This window comes from Coturnix japonica, unplaced genomic scaffold (genome assembly GCF_054131305.1).
Source record: "Coturnix japonica strain WE unplaced genomic scaffold, WE-NBRP24 Scf146, whole genome shotgun sequence".
NCBI classification, from domain to species: domain Eukaryota; kingdom Metazoa; phylum Chordata; class Aves; order Galliformes; family Phasianidae; genus Coturnix; species Coturnix japonica.
Genome location: NW_028189049.1, coordinates 1 through 25,401, shown reverse-complemented (window position 1 = coordinate 25,401; position 25,401 = coordinate 1). Strand labels below are relative to the sequence as shown.

Below are 25,401 nucleotides of genomic sequence, written 5' to 3'. Positions count from 1 at the left end.
GAATATCCCAAGCCTTCAACCAATAGCAACGCCGTGTGGGCGGGACTAGCGCCTCTACTCTCATTCCGAGAGCGACCATCGAGTTCCGCCTCCTCAGCGTCCAGAGCGCCGCTTCCGGTAGGCGGTGGGGAGGCAGCTTCCGGCGGGGCCGGGCGGGGGCAGGAGGTGAGAGCGGGGCCGGTACCGGCGGGTGGGGGGGGGGGAACACGGAGCTCCAGGCGTTGAGACCCGGCCCGGTGTGAGCCCTGCGGCCTCGTGGGGCCGCTCCCGGTGCCCGGTGGGGCCTATGGGCTGACGGTGGAGACGGGGCAGCACAAAGGGCCCAAAAGGCCGCGGGGAACCGGGGGGGGGGGGGGGGATCGTAGGGACCCGGTAGGGCTGCCCGGCACCGGGGGGGGGGGGCATCGTTCCCGGTTCGGTTCCGTCGTTCCCGGTTCGGTTCCGTCGTTCCCGGTTCGGTTCCCGGTTGGGTTCCATCATTCCCGGTTGGGTTCCGTCGCTCCCGGTTCGGTTCCCGGCCCGGTTCCATCATTCCCAGTTCGGTTCTGTCGGTTCTGTTCCCGGTTCGGTTCCGTATCCTTACGGATCTACGAGCAACGCCTGGATTTGTATCGAAACCGGCATTTAAAGGAGCCTATTTTTAACCTGATTGCATAACGTTGAGGCTTCACCGGGTGGCAGCCGGTAACACACCGGGCCCGGTTGGGTTTCCACTCTATCTAAGGGGCTGTTTCGGTTTTACACGGTGTTTTAACCCTTCTTGCTTTATCTCCCATTCAGATCTCACAGGTCCCCGTTGGTTCCCGGCCCTTTGAAGATGGTTGAGCTGTAAGAGGAGGAAAAGGGGGAAAAGATGGGCCAGGGGGGGAACCTGGCTGCAAAGAGTGAGTCCAAGTCGGAGCTGCCTCAACGCTGCCCAGGGAGGAATTCTGCTGCGGGAGGTAAAGCAACACAAAGCTTTTATTTACTAATATTAGAAGGGAAGGTTGGGCTGGTTTAACTTGGAGAATAGAAGGCTGCGGGGTGATCTCATTGTGGCCATCTATTACCTAAAGGGAGTGAATAAACAGGATGGATATTAGCTATTTATGAGGCTAGGCAGTGATAGGACAAGGGGGAGATGGTTTTATAGTGAGATAAAGCAGGTTTAAGTTGGATTTATGAGGATGTTTTTCACCCAGAGGGTGGTGACGCATTAGAACAGGTTGCCTAAAGAGGCTGGGGATGCTCCAGCCCTGCAGGTATTCGAGGCCAGGCTGGATGTGGCTCTGGGCAGCTGGTTGGTGACCCTGCACATAGTGGATGAGCACCGTGGGGATCTTCTAAGCTCCATGTGTCCATCCATGTGCAAACTGGATGCCTATAAGGGTCACTCATAGGCATCTGCTCAGCCCTTGCCCTGATGCTTGGAGATCTCAGTGCCCAGGTAGAGATCTGGGCACAGCAAAGAACCCAGTTTAAGTCTGATGCTGTTAAAGAGCCTTCATTGTGAATTCATATCTATGGGGAAAGAGCAAAATGTTCCTTAAGTTTCCCAGAGTCGCCGCTTTCAAAGTCCTGCCAAACTGGATTGCAGAACTGCCCCTGCTTGATTTCTGCATCCCCTGCTTTCAATCGGTGCTTTCGGAATGAGAAAAGCAGCTGCTGGAATTTCCAGTGCTCTCTCAAAAAAGCCAAATTCACTTCGATCCGTGGGGGGGGGAAAAGCTCTTTGTTAACCAAAAGCTGCAGGGAAAGCATCCCAAAAGCTGGCAGGGATTGCTGTAAGTTGAGCAGGGCTTTGCAAGGAGCTGGAGGTGGAAGTGGAGGAGTTGGGCAGCTTGGATCCCTCCTGCTTTACCCTGATCTGTTGGCTTGGTGCTGGGCCAACCGCTGCCTGTGTGGGCTCCTGGTGGTGGAAAACAGGAACCGCTGTTTGCTGGATGGGATCCTGGTTGTTCTGCTGCGTGGATGGGGTTGTTGAGCAGCTCTAAACACAGCCCTGTGTATCCAAACGAAGGCGTGAAGCTCTTTGGTTTCATTTTAGGCTTCCTGTCTCTTGGTTCCTTGGCACCATAGGAACAAGCTGGAAAATAGAACGTGTGGTAGAGCTGCGTGGTTGTGTGGATTCTGCTTGGAGTCCCATCACTGTAAGCACTGTAAGCACAGCAGGGTTGCATTCCTGCCCTTGGCATTCCCAGGGAACCCTTTTGGCCCGGCCCTGGGGGCTGTGGCAGCGAGCTGTGCTGCATTCCTCAGCACTCTGGAGTTTGTAGAATGTGTCAGAGCTCAGTGTTGGTGCTGGAGAGCAGGCTGTGCTGGGTGGATGGGGCTCGAGCAGCCCTTGGAGCTCAGAGCTTGATGCTCAGCTCATGCCTGGGTTCCCAGAGGGGCAGGAAGGGTGGGAAAGGGACACTATAAGCTGCAGCAAGAAGGGCAAAGCTTCCAGCTGAGATCTCTATCTGGTTGTGCATCCATCCGTGTGAAACTGAGGCACATGGGGTTTAGGAGCTGCTCTTTGGATGTGAATTGAGGTCGGACAAGATGGAAAAGTCACGATAGGAAGAGCTGTTAGATTTGTGCTCATTTAATCCTTTTAATTAAATGTTAGTCATTATTTGCTGTGCTTTTTGCCCGTGGTCTCCTGAATCAAAGCAGCAGGCATTGAAACTTCATGTATGGCACTTGGTGGCATCTCCATTAAGGGGCTGAAGGCTTTGGAGCAGCATCTCCATTGAGGGAAGCCCTTTGTGGGGGGGTGACAGTGATTCTGGGGGGGTGACAGTGATTTTGGGGTACAACAGAGTGATTTGGGGCTATGGACCCACACTTTGGGGGGTGACAGAGTGATTTAGGGGGGGTATTACAGAGTGATTTGGGGCTATGGGCCCCCACTGAACATGCTCAACCCATTGGATTTCTGAGCACAGTTTGGGGAAGGAATGAATGACCATTGTTTAAAAGCAAGGCCATGAGCTCAGCGGTGATGTTCAAGTGGGTGGTAACCCTGTGAAGGATTAAGAAGTGAGAACCAAGATGCTCGTTAGTGCTATAAATCCATCAAGCTTCAATTTGGTTGCGGCCGGCATCGGATCTATGCAGGAATTCCTGGGAAAGCCACAGCACCGCACGGACTCACCCCGTGTGCTGGCAAACTGAATGCAAACACAACACGGGGTGATGCAAAGGGTGGGTCGGAGCTGTGCTGTGTGAGGTCCTGGGGCTGCCCCTCATGGCTCTGTGGGTCTGGAGGACCCAAATGTGGGGCAGACAGGACATGCAGAAGGACATGAGGCTGCTCTGGGCTGTGCCATGTGCTTGGGTTCAATGCTCCTTTTATGAACCTCCAGCACAGAGGGTCTGCCTCCTGCCTTGAGATGGGTTTCTAGGCACAGAATCCACTTCATGGGTGCTCATCTGAGGGCTGTGGTCCATCTGCTGCCAAACTGTGACTCCTTTAGACCCCCAGGTCCTATTTGTTTCCCTTTGGAAGCCCTCCAGCAACATCAACAAGGCGGCCTCGGAACCCTGCAGCCCCCAGGAGATGCTCTGTATTGACTCACAGCAGGGAACTGTGACAACAAAGCCTGGTGCCACAGAGCACACAGTGCCCCAGAACACACACAGTGTGAGCCCACATGAGGACCGCTGTGGTCCTGGCTCTGTGCTGGTCTCCAGCTGCTGCAGAACAGCCCTTCTTGCATCCACGTGTTGTTTTTCCTCCCTTTTCCCCCTCCTCCCCTTTGCTTTCTGGTTCTAATCGTATTTCTTTTGGCTCACGAAGCTGATAAAAATCAGGAAGAGATTCTTAAGAGCACAGAACAGGTTTCTTTACGAGCTGTCCCAGCTGTGAACTGCCAGGCACTGATGCAGCCCCTCCTGGGGAGCCATGAGGACCTCCACCTTGGTGGGTGGGTGCTGAGGAGGCTCTTATCAGCCACACAATACCTCCATAGGGCCATCAGGTGTGAGTATATCTAGTGTCCTGCATGCAGCTCAGGCTGTGCCAGGGGGAGATTGGGTTTCCAGCTCTTAGCTCAGGCATCACAGATGCTTTCAACCCTCCTCTATTGCAATAGGAGCTGAGCAATCCTCGCTGCAAAGCCCTGTAGATGATATCTGGCAGGAGGAAAAGCAGCTGGGCTGAGGCATGAGGGGAATCCTGAGGCTGTTGGGCTCATGCTGCTTCTGGGAGGGGGGGTTCTGGTGCTGTTTGGCAGCTGGCATGGCTGGGTGGCAGGGCTTGTGTTCAGCCCTCTGCCCCTCTCAATGCTGAGCAGGTGCCAGGCCTTTCCCTGCTGCTTGTTGGAGGGGTGGTGCTGCACATCAGAGGTTTGGAGGTGGATGGTGATGAAGGCAAAGCTGGTGCTGTGCCCCAAAGGAGCTGCTGTGCCCTCTGTGCATCATGTCTGCCCTTCCTGTGGGCTCTAACCCAACCTAAATATGCTGGAGGTGCTGGGATTTGCAGCATGAGCGGCTCCTAAAGAAGTGAGAAGGAAACAGGGGCCCCTTTCCCAGCTGAGGAGACGAGCACCTGTCCAAAGGTGAGGGGAGAAGCTGATGTGAGCTGCTCGGGATGGGTTCTCCCAACATCCTCATGGTGTTATCTGCATTGCAAACTCCAACACAGGGACTTCCCCCACCCCTCCTCCATCAAAGCAGCCCTTTGTGCTGCCTCCTGGCACGGAGCTGAAGGTGTTGGTGAGCGGTGCTGGGGGGGCACAGCACCTGAAAACCCACCCCAGCCTTCAGGGCTGCCTTCAATCCCTGTGTGCTCTCTGCTGCCTTTCCATCCACCCTGCAAACAGAGCAGGGCTGTGTGAAAAGGGAAGAAAAACAGCAAGCAAGAGAAGTGCAACGGGATTCATAACAACGTGTGGGAGAGCAGGATGGAGGAGCAGCTCCCAGTGCACACACACACACAGGGTATCTCCCCACAGCTGCATGTTGCTGCTCTTGACCTGGTGTCTTTTTCTGTCCCCAGGGTTCTGGCATCGGTGATGAGCAATGGGGTATGATGTAACACGCTTTCAGGGGGATGTTGATGAAGATCTTATATGCCCCATCTGCAGCGGGGTCCTGGAGGAGCCGGTTCAGGTATGTTTCCAGATGCAGAGTGGGGGGAGGCGATGGGCAGCAGGACGTGAGGTGAGATCAATGGGTTCCCAGCTTTCCTGGCAGCTGTGTGGGTAAGGAAGCAGCATTGGTGGTAGAAATCTGCAGTGAGAAGGAGCTCAAGTGCTGGATTTGGGGTTGTTCTGGGTCCTGCAAGGAGGAATGAAGGTGTGTGTGTGGGGGGGGTTCCATATCCTTTTATTCCCCTTAACTCCATCCAGCCCTAAAGCTCCTTGTAGCTGCATACTGTGGCCATGCCCCCAAGGCAGAGGTGGGAAGAGCTGTGTTAAAACGTGTCCCTTGGTCACAGCTTTGTGCTCAGCTCACCCTCTCTGCTTCCCTGCACCCTCCTTGCTGTGGAGCTGCTGCTTGGCTTCATGCTGGAGCCCAACCCAGCTCCAAAGGTGCAGCACAGAGCTCAGGTGACCCACAGCCCTACGCTGCTCTGTGGGGCACACAGGGTTTGGCAGACATCCTTGGGCTCTTTGCTTTAGCAGCCCCCATAGGGTGCCAACATGCTGCTTCTTGAGTGGGGTTAGTATCAGCCTGAGTCCTGCCCATTCTCTGCTCTTCATGTTCCATATTCCCCCACCATTTAGCTGTAGCCACACTGAGCAGCTTCATGCCCAAATCCAGCCTCACTTGAAACTGAAACAAGACTTAAATCGGATGGAGCCAATCAGTTCCTTTACTTAACAACCTCTCAGATCACCAAAGCTGCTTCTCTTTGCCACCCCAACTCCAAGTAACTCAACCCTCCTCTCCCTGCAGGCTCCTCACTGTGAACACGCCTTCTGCAATGCCTGCATCACCCAGTGGTTCTCCCAGCAGCAAACCTGCCCCGTGGACCGCAGCGTGGTGACGGTCGCCCACCTCCGCCCCGTGCCGCGCATTATGCGCAATATGCTTTCCAAGCTTCAGATCACCTGTGACAATGCTGTGTTTGGCTGCACGGCTGTAGTGCGACTGGACAACCTGATGTCTCACCTCAACGACTGCGAGCACAACCCCAAGCGCCCAGTGACCTGCGAGCAGGGATGCGGGTGAGCATGGATGACTTGGGGGCTGCAGGCTCCTCTATGCTCTATGTGAGGGCTATGGGGGCACTGGGGCTGATCTCTACACCCCTTTGCTATGGGGCACACAGCAGGGTTGTGAAGGCTGCAGTGCTGCAGAAGGGTTTTGTGTTAGAGCTGTTTCCTTTTCAGCTTGTATCACAACCTGTGGCCCTTCAGCTCGCTGCTGGGCTTTGGGTGTCAGCTGCTGAGAGCAGGTGCCTTCAGACATCTTCCTAAAGCCATTCCAGCCTGGGATGAGCTGCAGTGCGAGCTCTGCTTCCTCCTGAACGTCACCCAGAGCCAGGAGCAGCGGGTGGCAGCTCTGGCCCTGGCAGCTGTGCAGTTAGTGCCAATACTCTGCCCACTCAGGTGCTGTAAACACCCAGCCAGGCAGCACTGCTGGCTCAGGCACCATCACATCTCCTGGGTCAGCTCTGTGGGCTGCCTAACCCTGTCTGCTTTGGGGGAGGAAAGACCCCATGGTGGTTTATAGCCTTCCCCTCTTAAACCTTTTTGGGGCTGCAGTGCTTCCTGGCCATCTCCTTGAGTCCACCAACACTGGGTTTTGTTCTGGAAATAGTTTATAACCTTAAACCAAGTGCTGTGCAGCTTTCCATAACGTGGGGTCCCCACCTTTTCACGTTGCTCCACAGCTTGGAAATGCCCAAAGACGAGCTGCCAAACCACAACTGCATCAAGCATTTAAGGTCAGTGGTGCAGCAGCAGCAGACCAGGATCGCTGAGCTGGAGAAGACCTCAGCAGAACACAAACATCAGCTGGCAGAGCAGGTAGGGTGGCAAATGGGCATGAGAATGATGCTGGGATGTCCTGCTATGGTGCTGCTGCTTGTCACAACCCCACTTTGTGTTCTTCCCCTCCTAGAAACGTGACATTCAGCTGCTGAAGGCCTACATGCGTGCTATCCGCAGCGTCAACCCCAACCTGCAGAACCTGGAGGAGACCATCGAGTACAACGAGATCTTGGAGTGAGTGTTGGGGGGGGGACGCAGAGAGCTTTGAGAGGAGCTGTTGGAGAAGGAAATGCTTTGTGGTGCCTTGCTATCACAAAGCACGAGGCTGTTTGTGCTGGGGAGTGGCACACGAGAGGGTTGCACAATGGATCCTGACCTTTGTGATTCCTCCACCTGCGTCCTGTCCAGGGGCAGGAAGCTGTTGCATTCCTTCCTCATTAGAAAGGCAGGAGGAAGCTGAACCTGCTTCTTTTCCTTCTTTAGGAGGGAGTGGGGGGGCTCTGCTTAACAAAGGTGGGTTAGAACAGGGGGGTGAGGAGCTGGTGTTCCTTTAAGTGTTGGGTGGGCACTGAATCACCCCCCCATGTCTGTCCCCAGGTGGGTGAACTCCCTGCAACCCGCCCGTGTGACACGATGGGGTGGGATGATCTCCACGCCGGATGCTGTGCTGCAGGCCGTGATTAAACGCTCCCTGGTGGAAAGTGGCTGCCCCACATCCATCATCAACGAGCTGATTGAAAACGCCCACGAGAGGAACTGGCCTCAAGGCCTGGCCACGTTGGAAACACGTCAGATGAACCGACGTTACTACGAGAATTACGTGGCCAAACGGATCCCAGGCAAACAGGCCGTGGTGGTGATGGCCTGTGAGAACCAGCACATGGGTGAGGACATGGTGCTGGAGCCGGGGCTGGTGATGATCTTTGCACACGGAGTGGAGGAAATATAAATGGACGTTGGAAGAAGCGATGCTTTGTGCTGAGGAGGGGGCTGGGACCGAGGCCTGGGGTGGATGCTGCCAATGGCCGGGCTCTGCTCACAGCTGGATGAAACGATTCCATGTCCCCCCCCCCCTTCCCCCCAAGTCCCCCTTATAACCGCTGCATCCACCCCAGCCCACCCCCCATTTGCCCCCTGCAGCTCCGTATCCCCACTTGGTGTCTTCAGAGGGGGCAGAGGAGGCACAGCTGCACCCCGGGTACTGCTGGGCTGCTGCCCCATGGACTTCCAGCCCCATGGACTTCCAGCCCCATGGACTTCCAGCCCCATGGACTTCCAGCCCCATGGATTTCCAGCCCCATGGATTTCCAGCCCCATGGATTTCCAGCCCCATGGATTTCCAGCCCCATGGATTTCCAGCCCCATGGATTTCCAGCCCCATGGATTTCCAGCCCCACGGATGCTCACGCTGTGCCTGCAGCCCCCCCGGCTGCCTCCCTTCTCTGTGCTCTCTGCCCTATGCTGCCTGTGTCTGTCCCTGGGGGCCAGGCCTGGCCTCCCTCTCCCCATTTAACCCTATAGGCAGAGCTGGGCATTTATGGGCAGGGGGAGCCAATAAGGGGGTGGGGTGGGGGGAGCAGGGAGGGGGTCTGGCACCACCCTGGGGGGCAGTAGGAGCCCCCTCTGCCCCACTGCTGTTCCTCTGCAGCCACTCGTGCTCGTGGTTCTGTATTATTTTGTACTACTCAGCCTCCCCCCCCCCCCCCCCCATTCTTACCCCCCCCTCCATTCTTACCTCCCCCCCCTTTGATTTTGGAGTGCCACCAATGGCTTCATACCCCCCCTTACCCCCCCCCCCCCCCCCCATTCACCCTATGGGACTTTAATTTATTCTCATTCGTTACGTTGGTTTTTTTTACGGTCCTCCCCCCCCCCCTTCCCCCTTTTTTCCGCTGTCTGTACGATGCGGTTCCGGGTCTCCCCCCCCCTGTTGGTGGGGGAGGGGGGGGGGGGGGCGTTCAGCGATCAATAAAAACGGCTGTTCTGGTTTCTGTAGCGAAGCTGTGGCTGCTCTAGGAGGGGTCGGGGGGGGGGGGTCATACTAAAAGGGGCCGAGCCTTTCCGAACTGCTCCGTGTTATACAGCGTCCCACATTAAAAAGGGACCCCCCCCCATTAAAAGGTAAGGCTCCGTCACGGACAGGATTCGAACCTGTGCGGGGAAACCCCATTGGATTTCGAGTCCAACGCCTTAACCACTCGGCCACCGTGACTTCAGCGCCTCCCTCATCCGCGCTCCGCCTAGACCCGGCACACCGCCCCCATCCATCGGGTCCTCCGTGCCGCCAGGGGGCGCTGTGTTCATCCATCCGCATTCGGCCTGCAGGGGGCGCTGTGCCCACTCACCCCGTTCTGCCCGCAGGGGGCGCCGTCCTGCAGTACCCTTCATTACCGGCAGGGGGCGCTGTCACGCAGTTCCTCTCGTTACCGGCAGGGGGCGCGGTCCTGCAGTTCCCTTCATTACCGGCAGGGGGCGCCGTCCTGCAGTTCCCCTCGTTACCGGCAGGGGGCGCCGTCCTGCAGTACCCCTCGTTACCGGCAGGGGGCGCTGCGTCACGTCACGGCGGGGAGCGGCCCGGCCCGCTGGAAGATGGCGGTGCGGAAGAAGGACGGCGGCCCCAACGTCAAATATTACGAGGCCTCGGACACCGTCAGTCAATTCGACAACGTCCGCCTTTGGTTGGGCAAGAACTACAAGAAGGTACGGATCGTTCGGGATCCCTCATAGGCCTCACGGCTCCGCTTTACACGGAGCCAGGCCCGAGGCTGAGCCCCCTCCCGCAGTACATCCAGGCCGAGCCCCCCACCAACAAGTCGCTGTCGAGTCTCGTGGTTCAACTGCTGCAGTTCCAGGAGGAAGTGTTCGGGAAGCACGTCAGCAACGCGCCGCTCACCAAACTGCCGGTGCGTGACTGGGCCGGGCGGACAAAGGGACCCGCAAACCCCGCAACCCCCCCCAGAGACACCCCCGGACCCGCAAGGCCCGGCCCCGTAATGCCCTGGGTTGGGGGGGACACATGGGACCCCCCCCCCCCCTTTGGAGGGGTCTTTGCGAGACCCCCCCCGGCCCCAAATGGCCCAGCTGGGGGAGGGGGGACACATGGGGACCCTCCCCCTTCCCAACCCCCCAACCCCCTTTGGAGGGGTCTTTGAAAGACCCGAGACACCCCCGGACCCGCACGGCCCGGCCCCGTAATGCCCTGGGTTGGGGGGGGCACAGGGACCCTCCAACTTCTCACCCCCCCACCCCCTTTGGAAGGGTCTTTGCAAGACCCCCCCGGCCCTTGGTGTGGGGGAACACATGGGGACCCACCCCCCCACCCCCCTTTGGGGAGGTCTTTGCGAGACCCCCCCAGCCCCAAATGGCCCAGCTGGGGGGGGGGCGACACATGGGACCCTCACCCTTCCCAACCCCCCCACCCCCTTTGGAGGGGTCTTTGAAAGACCTGAGACCCCCCCGGACCCGCAGGGCCCGGCCCCGTAATGCCCTGGGTTGGGGGGGACACATGGGGACCCTCCTATTCCCCACCCCCATCCCTTTGAGGGGGTCTTTACGAGACCCCCCCGGCCCCGCAATGCCTTGGTGTTGGGGGGGACACATGGGGACACCCCCCACCCCCCACCCCGTTTGGAGGGGTCTTTGCAAGACCCAAGACACCCCCGGACCCGCAGGGCCCGGACCCGCAATGCCCTGGGTTGGGGGGGGACACATGGGAACCCACCCCCCCACCCCCCTTTGGAGGGGTCTTTGTGAGACCCCCCCAGCCCCAAATGGCCCAGCTGGGGGGGGACACATGGGTCCCTCCCCCTTCCCAACCCCCCACCCCCCTTTGGAGGGGTCTTCCCCACCCCCATCCCTTTGGGGAGGTCTCTGTGAGACCCCCCCGGCCCCAAATGGCCCAGCTGGGTGGGGGGGACACATAGGGACCCTCCTCTTCCCCCCCCCCCTTCCTTTAGGGGGTCTTTGTGAGACCCCCCCGGCCCTGCAATGCCTTGGTGGGGGGGGGACACATGGGGACCCTCCCCCTTCCCACCCCTCCACCCCCTTTGGAGGGGTCTTTGCGAGACCCCCCAGGCCCCAAACGGCCCAGCTGGGAGGGATGGACACATGGGGACCCTCCCCTTCCCCACCCCCATCCCTTTAGGGGGCTCTTTGGGGCTGGGGTTGGGCGGGGGGGTTGTTGGGGTGGCTGGCCCCATGGCATGGAGCAGGGACAGCAATGGGGACAACAGGGAGAAGGGATGAGTCCCAGTGCTGCCCGCTGTGGGGTATTGCCTGCTGTGTATGGGGTATTGCCCGCTGTGGGGCACTGCCTGCTGTGGGGTATTGCCCGCTGTGGGGCAGCCCCCCCCCCGAGTCCTCCCATCCCCTTTTCCAGATCAAATGCTTCCTGGATTTCAAGGCGGGGGGAGCCCTGTGCCACATCCTGGCGGCTGCTTATAAGTTCAAGAGCGACCAAGGATGGTGAGCGGCATCATAGGGAGGATGGGATGGAATTGAGGGTGGGGGGGGGGGCTTTGGGAGGGGGGAGGCAGAGATTTGTCTGCTCTATGGGGCACAATGGGGACGGTCACGGCCCTGGGTTGGGCTGTGTGTTGGCTGCCCATCTGTGGGTCACAGCCCCATACACAGAGCCCTGTTGGGGTGTGTCCCCCCCCCCCCCCTTTAATGGGTAAAATGGGGCTGAGTGATGAGGAGACCTGAGCTGTGGCTTTCATGAGAGTCGCTCTTTTCTTCCAATAAGGCGGCGTTTCGATTTCCAGAATCCCTCGCGGATGGATCGCAACGTGGAGATGTTTATGACCATCGAGAAATCCCTGGTGCAGGTGGGAGCTGCTTCCCTCCCCTCCTCCCCACCTCCTCTATTTGCTCCCAGCTCTGTTTAATCCTTTGCTTTCCTTCCCCAGAACAACTGCCTGTCCCGGCCCAATATCTTCCTGCACCAGGAGATTGAGCCCAAGCTGCTGAGCAAACTGAAGGACATCATTAAGAGGCACCAGGTGGCTTTTTGTATTGGGGGATATTGGGTCCCATTCAATTATTCCTGCTGGTGCTCAGCCCTTTATCTCATCCCAGGGCACCGTGACTGAGGATAAGAGCAACGCGTCCCATGTTGTCTGCCCCGTCCCTGGGAACTTGGAGGAAGGTGGGAGGAAACACCCTGCATGGGGGCAGTGCTGGGGGTCAGGGCTGTGCATAGGGCTGCTCCATCAGTGGGGTGAAGCACCGTCCCCTCTTTAATTCCCTTGTGTAGAGGAGTGGGTCCGGCCGGTCATGAAGCGAGACAAGCAGGTCCTGCTGCATTGGGGCTACTACCCTGACAGGTGAGGGGTTGTGGGGGTCACTGCTCTGATTTGGGGTGAAGGGATAAAGGTTGGAGCTGAGGGATCTGCTCATCTCTGTGCTTCCAGTTATGATACGTGGATCCCAGCCAGTGAGATTGAGGCCTCTGTGGAGGACGCCCCGACACCAGAGAAGCCCCGGAAGGTGATGAGGACCCTCAGCCCCCTCCCTTTGCCCACCATTGGTGTCCCTGACTTCCCTCCTTCCCTGCATGCAGGTCCATGCCAAGTGGATCCTGGACACGGACACCTTCAATGAGTGGATGAATGAGGAGGACTATGAGGTGTCTGATGAGAAGAGCCCCGTCGCTCGCAGGAAGAAGATCTCAGCCAAGACCCTGACAGATGAGGTGGGGGGGGGGAGGTCTCCCCGGGGGGGGGGGGTCCTCTGTCCCATAGGTGCAGCTTGGAACCTGTGCCCCATAACACCCCCCCTGTGGCCCCTATAGGTGAACAGCCCTGACTCAGACCGGCGGGACAAGAAGGGAGGCAACTACAAGAAGAGGAAGCGTTCGCCTTCACCTTCACCCACCCCAGAGGCCAAGAAGAAGAACGCAAAGAAGGGGTGAGTGGGGTGGGGGGGGTCACAAGAGGGGGCTGCAGGGTTGGAGCTGCTCAATGCTATGGGAGCCCAGCTGTGCTGACACCAGGAGCTCTGCTCTTTTCAGACCTGCCACCCCCTACAACAAATCCAAGCGTGGGCACCGTGAGGAGGAGCAGGAGGACCTGACCAAGGACATGGATGAACCCTCACCTGTACCCAACGTGGAGGAGGTCACCCTGCCCAAAACAGGTGGGGGTTGGCAGCCCCCCATGGGGTCACCCCATCCCCACTCAGTGCTCATTGTCTTCTTGCTCTATTGCAGTCAACACCAAGAAGGATTCAGAGTCTGCACCTGTTAAAGGAGGCACCATGACGGACCTGGGTGAGCTGAGCTGCTGTGGGCCGGGTGCTGCTGGTGCTCCCTGGTGCTAAACTGCCCCCTCTGTGCTCTTTTCCAGATGAGCAGGAGGATGAGAGCATGGAGACAGCTGGCAAGGTGAGGCAGCAGGGCTAAGCCAGCCCCCCCTTTGTCATTTCTCCTCCCTGTCCCTCCAAGGCCCCTTTTCCCATCTTGGAAGCCACTGCGGGGTGTCCATGTGTTCTTTCCTTGTCTCTTTCTGGGGATGAAAAGGTCCCTCTCTGCCCTTTATGGTGATGCTCCAGCCCATTGTGTGGGGCTGTGAGTACCCAGACCCCACAGCAGACCTTCATGGTCTGGATGATCCAAATCAAGCTGTGATTCCCTGGTGCTCACTGATGGTGCAGAGCAGCACTCACAGCCCCTTCCCCACCCCAACGCCCCCCTCATGTCACTGCTGTCCCACAGGACGAGGAGGAGAACGGCACCGGGAGCAAAGGGGAGCAGGCCAAGAACCCCGACCTGCACGAGGACAACGTGACGGAGCAGACCCACCACATCATCATCCCCAGCTACGCCGCCTGGTTTGACTACAACAGGTACAGAGCTCCTAACGCTGCAGCTGCACCCCCCCAGCACAGCACTGTGGGACCCCCCTCAACCTTTCCTATCTCACAGCGTCCACGCCATCGAGCGCCGAGCTCTGCCCGAGTTCTTCAACGGCAAGAACAAATCCAAGACCCCCGAGATGTGAGGCTGAGCCCCCCCCCCATCTCCATCCCTCCCTCTGCCCCTTGGCCACACTTGACAGCCTCTTTTTGCCTCAGCTACTTGGCCTACCGTAACTTCATGATCGATACGTACCGCCTGAACCCCCAGGAGTATCTCACCTCCACCGCCTGCCGCCGCAACCTGGCGGGCGACGTCTGTGCCATCATGAGGTGGGTTCATCCCCCTGGCAGCACAGCACCAAGCAGACCCCCCCCCTTCTCTAACCCCATCCCCTCCATCTCTGCAGGGTTCACGCCTTCCTGGAGCAATGGGGTCTCATCAACTACCAGGTGGATGCTGAGAGCCGGCCCACCCCCATGGGCCCCCCTCCCACCTCCCATTTCCACGTCTTGGCCGATACCCCGTCCGGTTTGGTGCCTCTGCAACCCAAGACCCCACAGGTGGGTGCACGTCGGGGGGGTCTCATCGCGTCTGCATCCCGTCCGCCTTCCCTGTGGGTGCTGGGGGGGGGGGCTGAGCACAGCTTTGTCTGTGCCTCAGGGCCGGCAGAGCGATGGTGACGCCAAGACGGGCCGCAAGAGCAAAGAGATTGAAGACCTGGTCAGCGAGTCGGTGAAAGGGAAACCGGAGCTGGTAGGCGGCTACGTGGGGTGCGCCCCCCGCCGCTGGCCGAGGAAGGCTCCTTCCCTCTTCCCCCTCGCGCCCCGCATGCCGCCCTGCATGGGGAGCAGGGACGCGGGGGGGACACCACGACGAGCTGGGGGCACGATGGGGTCTATGGGACAGAATGGATGGGCTGAGGGGGGAAGAATGGGGGTAGATGCGGCGTAATCATGGGCTGTGTTCCCCCCAACCCCGAGCTATATCCACAATGTCTGTTCTCCTTCCAGCAGCAAACCTCGGCCTCGCAGCAGATGCTGAACTTCCCTGACAAGAGCAAAGAGAAGCCGGCCGACATGCAGAACTTTGGGCTGCGCACCGACATGTACACCAAGAAGAACATCCCCTCCAAAGTGAGTGCCAACCCCCCCACAATGACCCCCCCTGCACCCCACCATGCTGCTCACCCCTCTCTCCCCCACTGCAGAGCAAAGCTGCAGCCAGTGCAACAAGGGAATGGACGGAGCAGGAGACGCTGCTGCTGCTGGAGGTGAGCTGGGAGCTATGGGGGGGACGACAGGGGTGAGCTGGGAGCTATGGGGGGGACGACAGGGGTGATAGTGACCACCCAGCCCCACTGAGCACCCCCCCAACCCACCCCCAGGCCCTGGAGATGTACAAGGATGATTGGAACAAGGTGTCGGAGCACGTTGGCAGCCGCACACAGGATGAATGTATCCTGCATTTCCTGCGCCTGCCCATTGAGGATCCCTACCTGGAGGACTCGGAGGCGTCGCTGGGGCCCTTGGCCTATCAGCCCATCCCCTTCAGCCAGTCTGGGAACCCTGTCATGAGCACCGTCGCCTTCTTGGCCTCCGTCGTCGACCCCCGTGTTGCCTCTGCTGCTGCTAAATCAGCGCTGGGTAAGGGGAGCCTGGGGGGAGGCATAACATGGGGGGCAATGGGTGTGAAGGGGGCCTCAAGGGATGTGAATGGGTGCTCAGGGCCTTGGGGTGAGGGGGGGGAGCTGCACCTATGGCTGTTGGGGCCAATGTGGGGCTGGTTGGGGGGGCTGCCCCTCTTTGCCCCCCCCCCCCAAGTGGCTGACAGAGCACTGCCCCACATATAGAGGAGTTCTCCAAGATGAAGGAGGAGGTGCCCACGGCGCTGGTGGAAGCTCACGTCCGTAAGGTGGAGGAGGCTGCCAAGGTGACGGGCAAAGCTGACCCTGCATTCGGGCTGGAGAGCAGCGGCATCGCCGGAACCGCCTCGGAGGAGCCGGAACGGATCGGTACCGGGGGTTTGGGGGGGGTCTGCAGTGAAGTGGAGGGGGTGGGGGGATGTGGGGGGTCACCTCGTGGTTCTTTCTGTCCCAGAGGAGGGCGGTGCGGAGGAGACGCGTACGGAGATGACACCGGTGGAGGAGAAGAAGGAGGTGAAGGTAGCGGGGGTGGTGGTGGGGCAGCAGGAGGACTCACATGGGGACAAACCACCTCTGGAACCCCCCCAGGAGCCTCGTGATGGTGCTGCTGAGGAGGAGGTGAAGGAGAAAGTGGGGGACGTGGCCAAGAAAGAGGAGGAGAAGAGCAAAGAGCCCGAGGGGGAGAAGGAGGCGGAGAAGGGCGACAGCGACAGCACGGGTAAGTGGGGTCTGCATGGGGGTGTACCCTATGGCTGCCCCCCATTGACCACCCCATTGCCCCCCACAACGCAGGGGAGCTGGAGAAGGAGAAGGAGACAAAAGAGACGCAGGAGGAGACCCCAAAGGAGCCAGCAGAGCCCGAGGCTGAACGCAAAGCCAAAGTGGAGCGGGACATCGGGGAAGGGAACCTCTCCACCGCTGCTGCTGCTGCGCTGGCGGCTGCTGCTGTGAAGGCCAAGGTGGGGGTCAGGGGGTGGGAGGGGGGGGCTGGGAGGTGTGGGGGGGGTGCAGGGCAGGCTGTGATCTCCTATTACATCCCATCCCATCCCTGCAGCACCTGGCGGCCGTGGAGGAGCGTAAGATCAAATCTCTGGTGGCGCTGCTGGTGGAGACGCAGATGAAGAAACTGGAGATCAAACTGCGGCACTTCGAGGAGCTGGAGACCATCATGGACCGCGAGCGGGAGGCGGTGAGGGATGGGGGGGGATATTGGGGACCATAAGGGGGGTCTGAGCCACGCTGTGCCCCCCTGCTGACCCTACACCCCCCTTTTCCAGCTGGAATACCAGCGGCAGCAGCTGCTTGCAGACCGCCAGGCCTTCCATATGGAGCAGCTGAAGTACGCAGAGATGCGCGCCCGCCAGCAGCACTTCCAGCACCTGCAACAACAGCAGCAGCAGCAGCCCCCCCCGCTGCCCCCCGGCGCTCAGCCCCTGCCCGCTGCTGGAACCCCCCTGGCCCCCGCCGCCCACCCGCTGGCAGCGCCGCCCACCCCCGCCATGGTGGCCCCCGCTGAGCCGGGGGGGCAGCTGATGCCTGGGGTGCCCCCCCCGCAGCCCCCACCACCGCCAGGAGCACCACAACCCGGCCCGGCCATCCCACACGGTGAGTGGGGGGCTCTGGGGGGGGGTTGGTGTAGGGTGGGTGGTGGGCCTGGCTATTGGGGGGCTCAGGGGGGGCATGGCATGGGGTTGAGTGCTGATGGTGCCATCCATAATAGGGGCTCAAGGGTGGGGGGCACAGCAGTGGACTCAGTGCTGATGCTGCCATTCATTTAGATAGTGGGGGGGGGCACAGCAGTGGACTCAGTGCTGATGCTGCCATCTATAATGGTGGGGGCTTAGTGGGGTGGCACAGCACAGGGATTCCCATCCACTTTGGATCTAGGGGGTGGGGGGCACAGCAGTGGGCTCAGTGCTGATGCTGCCATCTATTTGGGGGGGGGGGGTGGCACAGCAGGGGGCTCAGTGCTGATGCCATCCATTGGGGTTGGGGGGTGCATAGCACAGGAATGAACTCAGTGCTGATGCTGCCAACCATACTGGGGGAGGCACAGCCGTCTTTTTCTTTGGGGGGGGCTCAGTGCCAATGCTGCCATCTATAGAGATAGGAGGCAGAACGTTCAGTGCTGATGCTCCCATCCACCTGGGTTGGGGGGGGCTCAATGTGGGGACACATCAAGCATCATGATGCTGCCCCCCCCCCCCCGTATATCACAACTCCTCTCTCCCACAGCCCCGGTGCCGTTCCCCGGGCAGCAGCCGCCGTCTCAGAACCTGGGGGGGAACCTGGGTGGCAGCGGCCACCCCTCCATGCCCGGTAATGCGCCCACGGCTCTGCCCTTCGCACCGCCTCCATCCGCCATCCCATTGAGCATGGCTAACCCCCTCGCCGACTCCATCGCCACCACTTTCCCCGCTAACCCGCCCGCCCTCCCGCTGCATGGGGCCCTGGCCAGCAGCATGCCGCCCGGGGGGCTGCCCCCCCCCCCTCCTCACCCACCCGGCCTGGCCTTGCCGTTGTTGGGGGGGGGGGGCTCGCCCGCCGCACACAGCCCAGCCATCGTGGCCGCAGTGCAGGGGAGCCTCCTTCCCACCCCAGGTCTGCTTGCAGGTGAGATATGAGGGCCTGGGGGAGGTGGGTTAGGATTGGGGGGGGGTGGGGGGATAAGCTCAAGGTTGTGGGTCCCCCCCACCCCCCATGCACATCGGGATGGATGTTGGGTTTGGTTGGGTTTCTTTTTGGGATGGGTCTCGCTCGGTCTCATTCCTAAGCAGAGGGGTATGTAATACCTTGCACCCCCCCCACACACACACACCCTAAATGTGACCCCCCCCCCCCCCCTTCTCAATTCTTCCCTTTTCTCTCCATACAGATCAAGGCCCCCCCCTGCAGACGGACCCCATCGCTCCCAGCCCCAGCACGGCCACCCCAGTCCCCCCTACACAGTGAGCCCCCCCCCCACCCACCCCCGCCCCCAAAGGACCCCCCCCCCCAAATCACCCTCGTGTAACCCCTTCCCCCCCCCCCCCCCCCATTCCCTCCCCAGCTTCAGTATTTTTTTATGACTGTCTGGATGTTATTTAAGCGTTGGTCTCCTTTGGGGTGGGGGCGTAGGGGGGGGGTCGACCCTGTGGTTACCCCCGTTACCCCCCCCTCCCTTCCCAGCTCCATTTGTTGTATGTTCCCCCCCCCATCTCTTTCCTCCCCCCCCCCCCCCCTCCAACTCCCCTTTTTGTTTTTGTTTTTTAAATAACAAATAAAATTCCATGGCCCCGGGGTGGGAAGAAACAGCTGAGTTTGGGTAAATGGGGGGGGGCCCAGGGGGGGCACACAGGGTGTGTTGAGGGGGGGGGGCACAGACACTCAGCATCGCTCTGCAGCCTTTATTGGGTGCTTCTATGCAGAGCAGTGATGGAGCCGTGGGGCTGATGGTGGTGGGGGGGGGGATCAGTAATAGGTTGGGGGGGGGCAGAGAGGGGTGAAAGGCACCAGATCCATCATGGAGGATGGAAGGGGGAGGGGGGGGGTGAGTTGAAGGGGGGGGGTCTTCAGCCACTCAGCACCATCCGGACGAGTTCTGTAGGGAGAAAGGAGGAAAGAAAAGGGGGGGGGGGAGGTGAGGATGTGCCCCCCCCCCCCTTTGTGCCCATCCCCAGGAGAGCTGAAGACCCAGGAAATGAAGAGAGCGGAGGCCACACCGGCTCCATGCGGGGGGGGGGGACATGCTGGGTTTAAACTGGGGGGGGGGTTTAGAGTTGAGGGGGGGGCACCGGCAGAGCAAACAGGCGACGGCTTCAAGGCTATTTTTTGGTCAAAGATGGGGGAGAAAAAAAAGAATTGAAAAAGCACCGCTAAAATGAATTGGGGGGGGGGGAGGTAAAAATGGTAATTAAGTAATTAATGCTTATGAAGAGGCGGGGTTGGATGGGGGGGGGGGTAATGGGAGAGGCCGTACCCCTGTGGTGTCACCCCGACAGGATGTGTCGCACAAACGCTGGCAGGAATAAAGGAGATGGTGGTCAAGGGGGGGGGGGGTGGGTGTGGGGCTGAGCCCCCTGGGACCCCCATGTCAGGACCCCCCTCCCATCCCCAATACACAGGGATAACCCCCCCCCAGACACACACACACACAGACCCCCCCCCCCATCCCGGCTGTTCTCACCTTCGTAATTGATGCAGCCATTGCTGTCCTCGTGCCCAGCCACCAACTGCTCCACCTCCTCCTCTGTCATCTTCTCACCTGCAGGGGGGGGATAAGGGGGGGGGGAGGTTGGGGGTCAGGGGAAGCTGATAGCAGACAGCTGGGGGGGGGTCATGCCTTGTCACCCAGGGCAATGGGGAGGGAGCAAAGGGGGGGGGGGGGGTGATGCCATGGGGGGGTGACTGCTCAGCCATGGCACTGAGGGGGGGGCAATGCTGTGGGGAGCTGATACTGCTCACCTACAGCAATGGGGGGGGTTACTACTCATCCAGAGCACCAGGGGGTGTTTGAGAGGGGGGGGTGATTACCCCAGGGCAGTGTAGGGGGCTCTGGGGGCAGCTGCTCACCCAGGGGGGGGGTTTGAGGGGTTCTACTGCTCACTCAGGGCATTGGGGGGGGGCTGTTGGAGGGGTATCTGCTCACCCAGGGCAGTGGGGGGGGGGGCTTAAGGGGATAGCTGCTTACCTGGGGGGGTGTTGAGGGGGATAACTGCTCACTTACAGCACTGGGTGGGGGGCTGGGGGGGGGGGTTGGCTGCTCACTGTGGGCATCGAGGGGCTTAAGGGTGTAGCTGCTCACCTTCGGGGGGTCCTGGGGGGGGTGGCTGCTCACCCAGGGCCCTGGGGGGGCTTTGGGGTGTAGCTGCTCACCTTCGGGGGGGGGTTGAGGGGGACGACAGCTCACTCAGGGGACTAAAGAGGGTTGGGGGGGGGGGGTTGGCTGCTCACAAAGGGGATTGGGGGGGTAGTTTGAGGTTGGGGGGGGGGGTTTAAGGTTGGGGGGGGGGCTGCTCACCCAGGGTGACGAGGACGTGGCGGATCTCTGCGCCCATGACGGTGCCATTGCCTTCCTTGTCGAAGACACGCAGCCCCTCCACGTAGTCCTCGAAGCAGCCCTGGTCTTTATTCTTAGCGATGGTTTGCATCATGGGCAGGAACTGCTCGAAGTTCAGCGTCTTCAGGTTCATTTCTAGGGGGGTGGGGTGTAAATATGGGGGTCCGGGGTGATATCAATGCATGGAGGGGGGGTTCAGACACTCACCATCGCTCTTGGGGTTGCCCAGCACTTTCATCACCTCCGCGTTGGTGGGGTTCTGCCCCAGAGCCCGCATGACGTCCCCACATTGGCTGTACAGGATCTTCCCATCCCCAGTGCGGTCAAACAGCTGGAAAGCCTCCTTGAACTCTGCCATGGGGGGAGGGCAAAGGTGGGAGGGGGCCCACAACACACCCCCTGCCCCCCTCCCACTTTATCCTATGGGACCCCCATCCTATGGGATACCCTGCCCCCCTCCCCCTTTATCCTATGGGACCCCCATCCTATGGGATACCCTGCCCCCCTCCCACTTTATCCTATGGGACCCCCATCCTATGGGATACCCTGCCCCCCTCCCACTTTATCCTATGGGACCCCCATCCTATGGGATACCCTGCCCCCCTCCCCCTTTATCCTATGGGACCCCCATCCTATGGGATACCCTGCCCCCCTCCCCCTTTATCCTATGGGACCCCCATCCTATGGGATACCCTGCCCCCCTCCCCCTTTATCCTATGGGACCCCCATCCTATGGGATACCCTGCCCCCCTCCCACTTTATCCTATGGGATCCCCATCCTATGGGATACCCTGCCCCCCTCCCACTTTATCCTATGGGACCCCCATCCTATGGGATACCCTGCCCCCCTCCCCCTTTATCCTATGGGACCCCCATCCTATGGGATACCCTGCCCCCCTCCCACTTTATCCTATGGGACCCCCATCCTATGGGATACCCTGCCCCCCTCCCACTTTATCCTATGGGACCCCCATCCTATGGGATACCCTGCCCCCCTCCCCCTTTATCCTATGGGATCCCCATCCTATGGGATACCCTGCCCCCCTCCCACTTTATCCTATGGGACCCCCATCCTATGGGATACCCTGCCCCCCTCCCCCTTTATCCTATGGGACCCCCATTCTATGGGATACCCTGCCCCCCTCCCACTTTATCCTATGGGATCCCCATCCTATGGGATACCCTGCCCCCCTCCCCCTTTATCCTATGGGACCCCCATCCTATGGGATACCCTGCCCCCCTCCCACTTTATCCTATGGGATCCCCATCCTATGGGATACCCTGCCCCCCTCCCACTTTATCCTATGGGACCCCCATCCTATGGGATACCCTGCCCCCCTCCCACTTTATCCTATGGGACCCCCATCCTATGGGATACCCTGCCCCCCTCCCACTTTATCCTATGGGACCCCCATCCTATGGGATACCCTGCCCCCCTCCCACTTTATCCTATGGGATCCCCATCCTGTGGGATACCCTGCCCCCCTCCCACTTTATCCTATGGGACCCCCATCCTATGGGATACCCTGCCCCCCTCCCACTTTATCCTATGGGACCCCCATCCTATGGGATACCCTGCCCCCCTCCCACTTTATCCTATGGGATCCCCATCCTATGGGATACCCTGCCCCCCTCCCACTTTATCCTATGGGACCCCCATCCTATGGGATACCCTGCCCCCCTTCCACTTTATCCTATGGGACCCCCATCCTATGGGATACCCTGCCCCCCTCCCACTTTATCCTATGGGACCCCCATCCTATGGGATACCCTGCCCCCCTCCCCCTTTATCCTATGGGATCACCGTGTGATGGCACTATAGGACCTGAATGTGCAGAGCTTGAGCTGCCAGGACCCGGAACTGGGAGCTCACAGTTACAAAGACCCCATAACACACACCTATAGGACCCCATATGTATGGGATCAAGCCCATATAGGACTCAGCACCCACAGACCCCATAGCAGTGGATACCCATGACCTGCCCCCATACACCGGCCACTTATGGGGCTGGGCAGCACCTGCGGGTCTGGTACCGCTGGAAACCCGACCCCCATCCCCCGTCCCCCCCCCCGTCCCACTTTGTGATTCACTTTCCCGCACCCCACGGTTCCGGTTTCTCGGTGCGGGGCGGTACCGGACCCACCCCCCCCCCCCCCTCCCCTCCCCCATCCGCAACCGGTCCAACCCCGCCCCGCAGGAATGCGGGCCGTCCCCGCTCTCTGCCCTTCCCTTATATGGGCAAATGGCGCAAAAAACCCCACACCCCCCCATGCACCGGGGGGACCATCCTGCGACCCCGCACATCCCCCCCCATCCCGCATATGAGGAGGGTCCCCGCATCCCCCCCCCCCCCCCATCAAAGCAGGAAGTGCCGGGTGTGTGGGGGGGGGGGGGGGGGTCACTCACTCACCCGCCGTTTGTTCCTCCGAGAAATCGCACTGCGGGGAGAACGGGGAAATCAGAGCAACGCAACGACCCCCCCCATCCCGCACCGCATCCCGCATCGACCCCCCCCCCAACATCCCAGCACCCCCTGCCCACCTACATACCCCCCCCACGCCCCCTACCCCCCCACCCAACCCTCCTCCATTACATCCCAGCCCAGCCCCCCCCGCACATCCCCGCTCCGCACCATGGCTGCCCCGCACCGCCCCGCACCGCCCCGGTTCCGCTCCGGTTCCGCTCCGGTTCCGCTCCGATCTGGGCCTTGGCCGCGGGGAAGGAGCTTTGTACCGCGTGACGTCAGAGCAGCTTAATGAGGTGGGCGTGGTTTTGCATAATAAAGTGGGCGGGGTCAAAAGGGCGGGCGCGGGAAAAGGGGGCGTGGCCTCGAGCCACACCCTTCCTCGTGGCGGGATTTTTTGCCTTTAGATGGAGACGGAGCGGGACGGGGGGGGGGCAGTGTGATGGGACACAATGTGAGGGGGGGGGGTCATTCCCATTGGGACACTATGGGGACATTGCACTGGGGGTCCCCCCATAGAGGACACCCCCATGGGGGGCATCGATGTGACCCCCCCCCCCAACACCCCTCACCCCCCCCCAGCATCAACCCAAGGGACTAGTTATCCCCCCCCCCCCCCAACAGCAACCCCCAGCCCCATAGACCACACAAGGACACAACTGTCACCTCCCTCCTTTATTTAAGGGGGGGGGTGTTGGGGGGGGATACAGCCCCCAAAGGCAATGCGGGGGGGGGTGGTGTGATGGTGGCACAGCGGTGGCTCTGATAAAGCATCCCCCTGTGTATGGGGGGGGGGCACACACACCTCCCCCCCCCCCCCCATGAAACACAGGGGGGGTTCCTTCATGGTGAAAGGCACAGAGATAGAGAACAGTCTGCAGGTGGGGCGGGGGGGGGGCACGGCCCCGCTTATCTTTGGTTGATGGTGGTGTTGTGGGGGGGGGGGGTTGAGGAGCAGGCTGAGGACCCCCCCATCCAGGCACAGCAGGAGTGGGGGGGCACTTGTTAGGGGGTGCTGCGCTCATCCTGCAGCTCATACCTGGAAGTGGGGGGGGCAAGATGGAGATAAATGGGGGGAGAAAAGATTGGGGGGGGGGGCACAGTCCCAAATGACACCCCCCCCCTTCATCCACTCACCAATGAGTCCCTCCTTCAGCCAAGTCCATTTGTGCCAGGTCCAGGCGCAGCTGGGGGGGGGGGGCACAGAGCTCAGTGTGGGTCTCTGGGGGGGGGCTCCTGTCCCCCTGACCCCCCCCCCTACCCACCATGACCCCCCCCTACCTTCCCCAGCACTTCCTTCCCCCCCATGAAGGAAACGTGGGCTTTGACTTGTGCCTCCAATGCGCAGCGTGGGGCGTCCTCAGGGGCCACATCCCACTCCAACCTGTGGGGGGGGGGGGACACACACACAAGGAGCAATAATAGGGTGCACTGCATTGAATGCATTGAATGACCCCCCCCCTTTTAACCACAGAGCCCCCCCCCCCCCGTACCGCTCATTGAAGTCAGGGTTCAGGGTCCTCTTCTGCACTGTGGTTTTACGCTTGGAGCCACGGCCACGCTCAGGGGGCAACAGCAGCAGTGAAACATAGGGGTCGGGGGGGTCCTTGGGGGGGGCTTTGGGGGGGGGCTTCAGCTGCCTGGAGGGGGAGAAGAGGGAATTATAGGGGGGGGGGGGGGGGTTAAATTGGAGACCAAATGGGAAAGTCATGGAAGGGAGACACAAAACAGGGTGTGGGGGGGATAACTTGGGGTCCCCCCCCCCCAACCCTGAGCCCCCCCCTCACCTGCAGCCGTGCACGATGGCCACCAGTTTGCGCTCATCACGGTGGTACCACACAGTCAGCTGCAGCCGGGGCCCCCCACCTCTGTACGACTATAGGGGGGGTGGGGGGGGACAGCAGTGACACTCAGCCCCACAACAGACCCCCCCCCTCTAGTCCTGTGCCCCCATTGTCTCCCATCCCCTACCTGTGTGCTGGGGGCAGCCGTTGCCTCAGCGTCCCCCCCCATCCTGGTCCTCCTTGTTGTCCCCCCCCGCCATCACCTCCTGGGGCTCATCGTCCCCCCCGATGTGGGGTCACTGCTGGGTGCCACCCCCGAGTGCTGCGACACCAGGATCTGGGAGTGGGGAGATGTATGAGATATGGGGGGGGGGGGGTTTCAATCCCACACCCCCCACCCCACAAAGAAATGGACTCACCCCCAGCTGCGCCCGTAGCAGCACCTGCCCCCCCCCTGTCAGTGGCAGCCACGTGTCCAGGGTCAGCAGCTCAGCATCCAGCAGTTGGGACAGGGGGAGACTGAGTGCACCCAGTGTCTGCCCCCCCACGTCCTGAACCTGGGGGGGCAACAGGCAGCAAGGTGTGGGGCGGCCCCCATAGGGCAGAACCCCATAGGGAACCCCCACCCCCATTATAGGGCAGCACCCCATAGGGAACCCCCACCCCCATTATAGGGCAGCATTCATAGGGAACCCCCACCCCCATTATAGG

General features: G+C 60.6%; 4 protein-coding genes and 1 non-coding gene across 17 annotated transcripts; 2 read left to right on the top strand and 3 right to left on the bottom strand.

Moving 5' to 3' along the window:
- The first annotated feature begins 119 nt into the window (after positions 1-119).
- Positions 120-7,870, top strand: RNF41 (ring finger protein 41). 2 transcript variants are annotated; one of them, XM_015886904.3, is made up of 7 exons: positions 120-165; positions 781-941; positions 4,964-5,076; positions 5,866-6,137; positions 6,806-6,941; positions 7,036-7,139; positions 7,503-7,870. In XM_015886904.3, exons 3-7 carry the CDS (start codon positions 4,987-4,989, stop codon positions 7,852-7,854), a joined length of 954 nt encoding a protein of 317 aa, XP_015742390.1. In that variant the 5' UTR covers positions 120-165; positions 781-941; positions 4,964-4,986; the 3' UTR covers positions 7,855-7,870. The 2 variants fall into 2 exon arrangements, with proteins under 2 accessions (XP_015742390.1, XP_085391788.1); XM_085535662.1 differs by having other exon boundaries at positions 120-277.
- A 1,165-nt stretch (positions 7,871-9,035) lies between these two features.
- Positions 9,036-9,117, bottom strand: TRNAS-CGA (transfer RNA serine (anticodon CGA)). Its single transcript has one exon. It is a non-coding gene; the product is annotated as a tRNA-Ser (tRNA).
- Positions 9,118-9,443: 326 nt separating this feature from the next.
- On the top strand, positions 9,444-18,696 carry SMARCC2 (SWI/SNF related BAF chromatin remodeling complex subunit C2). 12 transcript variants are annotated; one of them, XM_085535637.1, is made up of 29 exons: positions 9,444-9,605; positions 9,689-9,808; positions 11,284-11,369; positions 11,650-11,731; positions 11,813-11,905; positions 11,982-12,051; positions 12,160-12,229; positions 12,317-12,392; positions 12,466-12,597; positions 12,697-12,812; positions 12,916-13,040; positions 13,114-13,173; positions 13,250-13,287; positions 13,618-13,748; positions 13,828-13,899; positions 13,977-14,090; positions 14,168-14,321; positions 14,422-14,514; positions 14,775-14,894; positions 14,969-15,031; positions 15,146-15,404; positions 15,611-15,772; positions 15,858-15,916; positions 15,992-16,121; positions 16,196-16,362; positions 16,458-16,592; positions 16,681-17,008; positions 17,639-18,016; positions 18,279-18,696. In XM_085535637.1, exons 1-29 carry the CDS (start codon positions 9,495-9,497, stop codon positions 18,353-18,355), a joined length of 3,621 nt encoding a protein of 1,206 aa, XP_085391763.1. In that variant the 5' UTR covers positions 9,444-9,494; the 3' UTR covers positions 18,356-18,696. The 12 variants fall into 12 exon arrangements, with proteins under 12 accessions (XP_085391763.1, XP_085391761.1, XP_085391762.1 ...); XM_085535635.1 differs by having other exon boundaries at positions 15,858-15,922; XM_085535636.1 differs by having other exon boundaries at positions 14,772-14,894.
- A 78-nt stretch (positions 18,697-18,774) lies between these two features.
- MYL6 (myosin light chain 6) lies at positions 18,775-23,144 on the bottom strand. Its single transcript, XM_085535669.1, has 7 exons — positions 23,075-23,144; positions 22,853-22,880; positions 20,649-20,792; positions 20,403-20,576; positions 19,569-19,646; positions 19,362-19,400; positions 18,775-18,983 (listed from the first exon to the last, which is right to left on the bottom strand). Exons 1-6 carry the CDS (start codon positions 23,075-23,077, stop codon positions 19,372-19,374), a joined length of 456 nt encoding a protein of 151 aa, XP_085391795.1. The 5' UTR covers positions 23,078-23,144; the 3' UTR covers positions 18,775-18,983; positions 19,362-19,371.
- A 422-nt stretch (positions 23,145-23,566) lies between these two features.
- Positions 23,567-25,249, bottom strand: ESYT1 (extended synaptotagmin 1). The gene is made up of 7 exons (XM_085535629.1): positions 25,110-25,249; positions 24,878-25,027; positions 24,694-24,782; positions 24,400-24,546; positions 24,188-24,290; positions 24,044-24,093; positions 23,567-23,945 (listed from the first exon to the last, which is right to left on the bottom strand). Exons 2-7 carry the CDS (start codon positions 24,917-24,919, stop codon positions 23,912-23,914), a joined length of 465 nt encoding a protein of 154 aa, XP_085391755.1. The 5' UTR covers positions 24,920-25,027; positions 25,110-25,249; the 3' UTR covers positions 23,567-23,911.
- Positions 25,250-25,401: the final 152 nt, after the last annotated feature.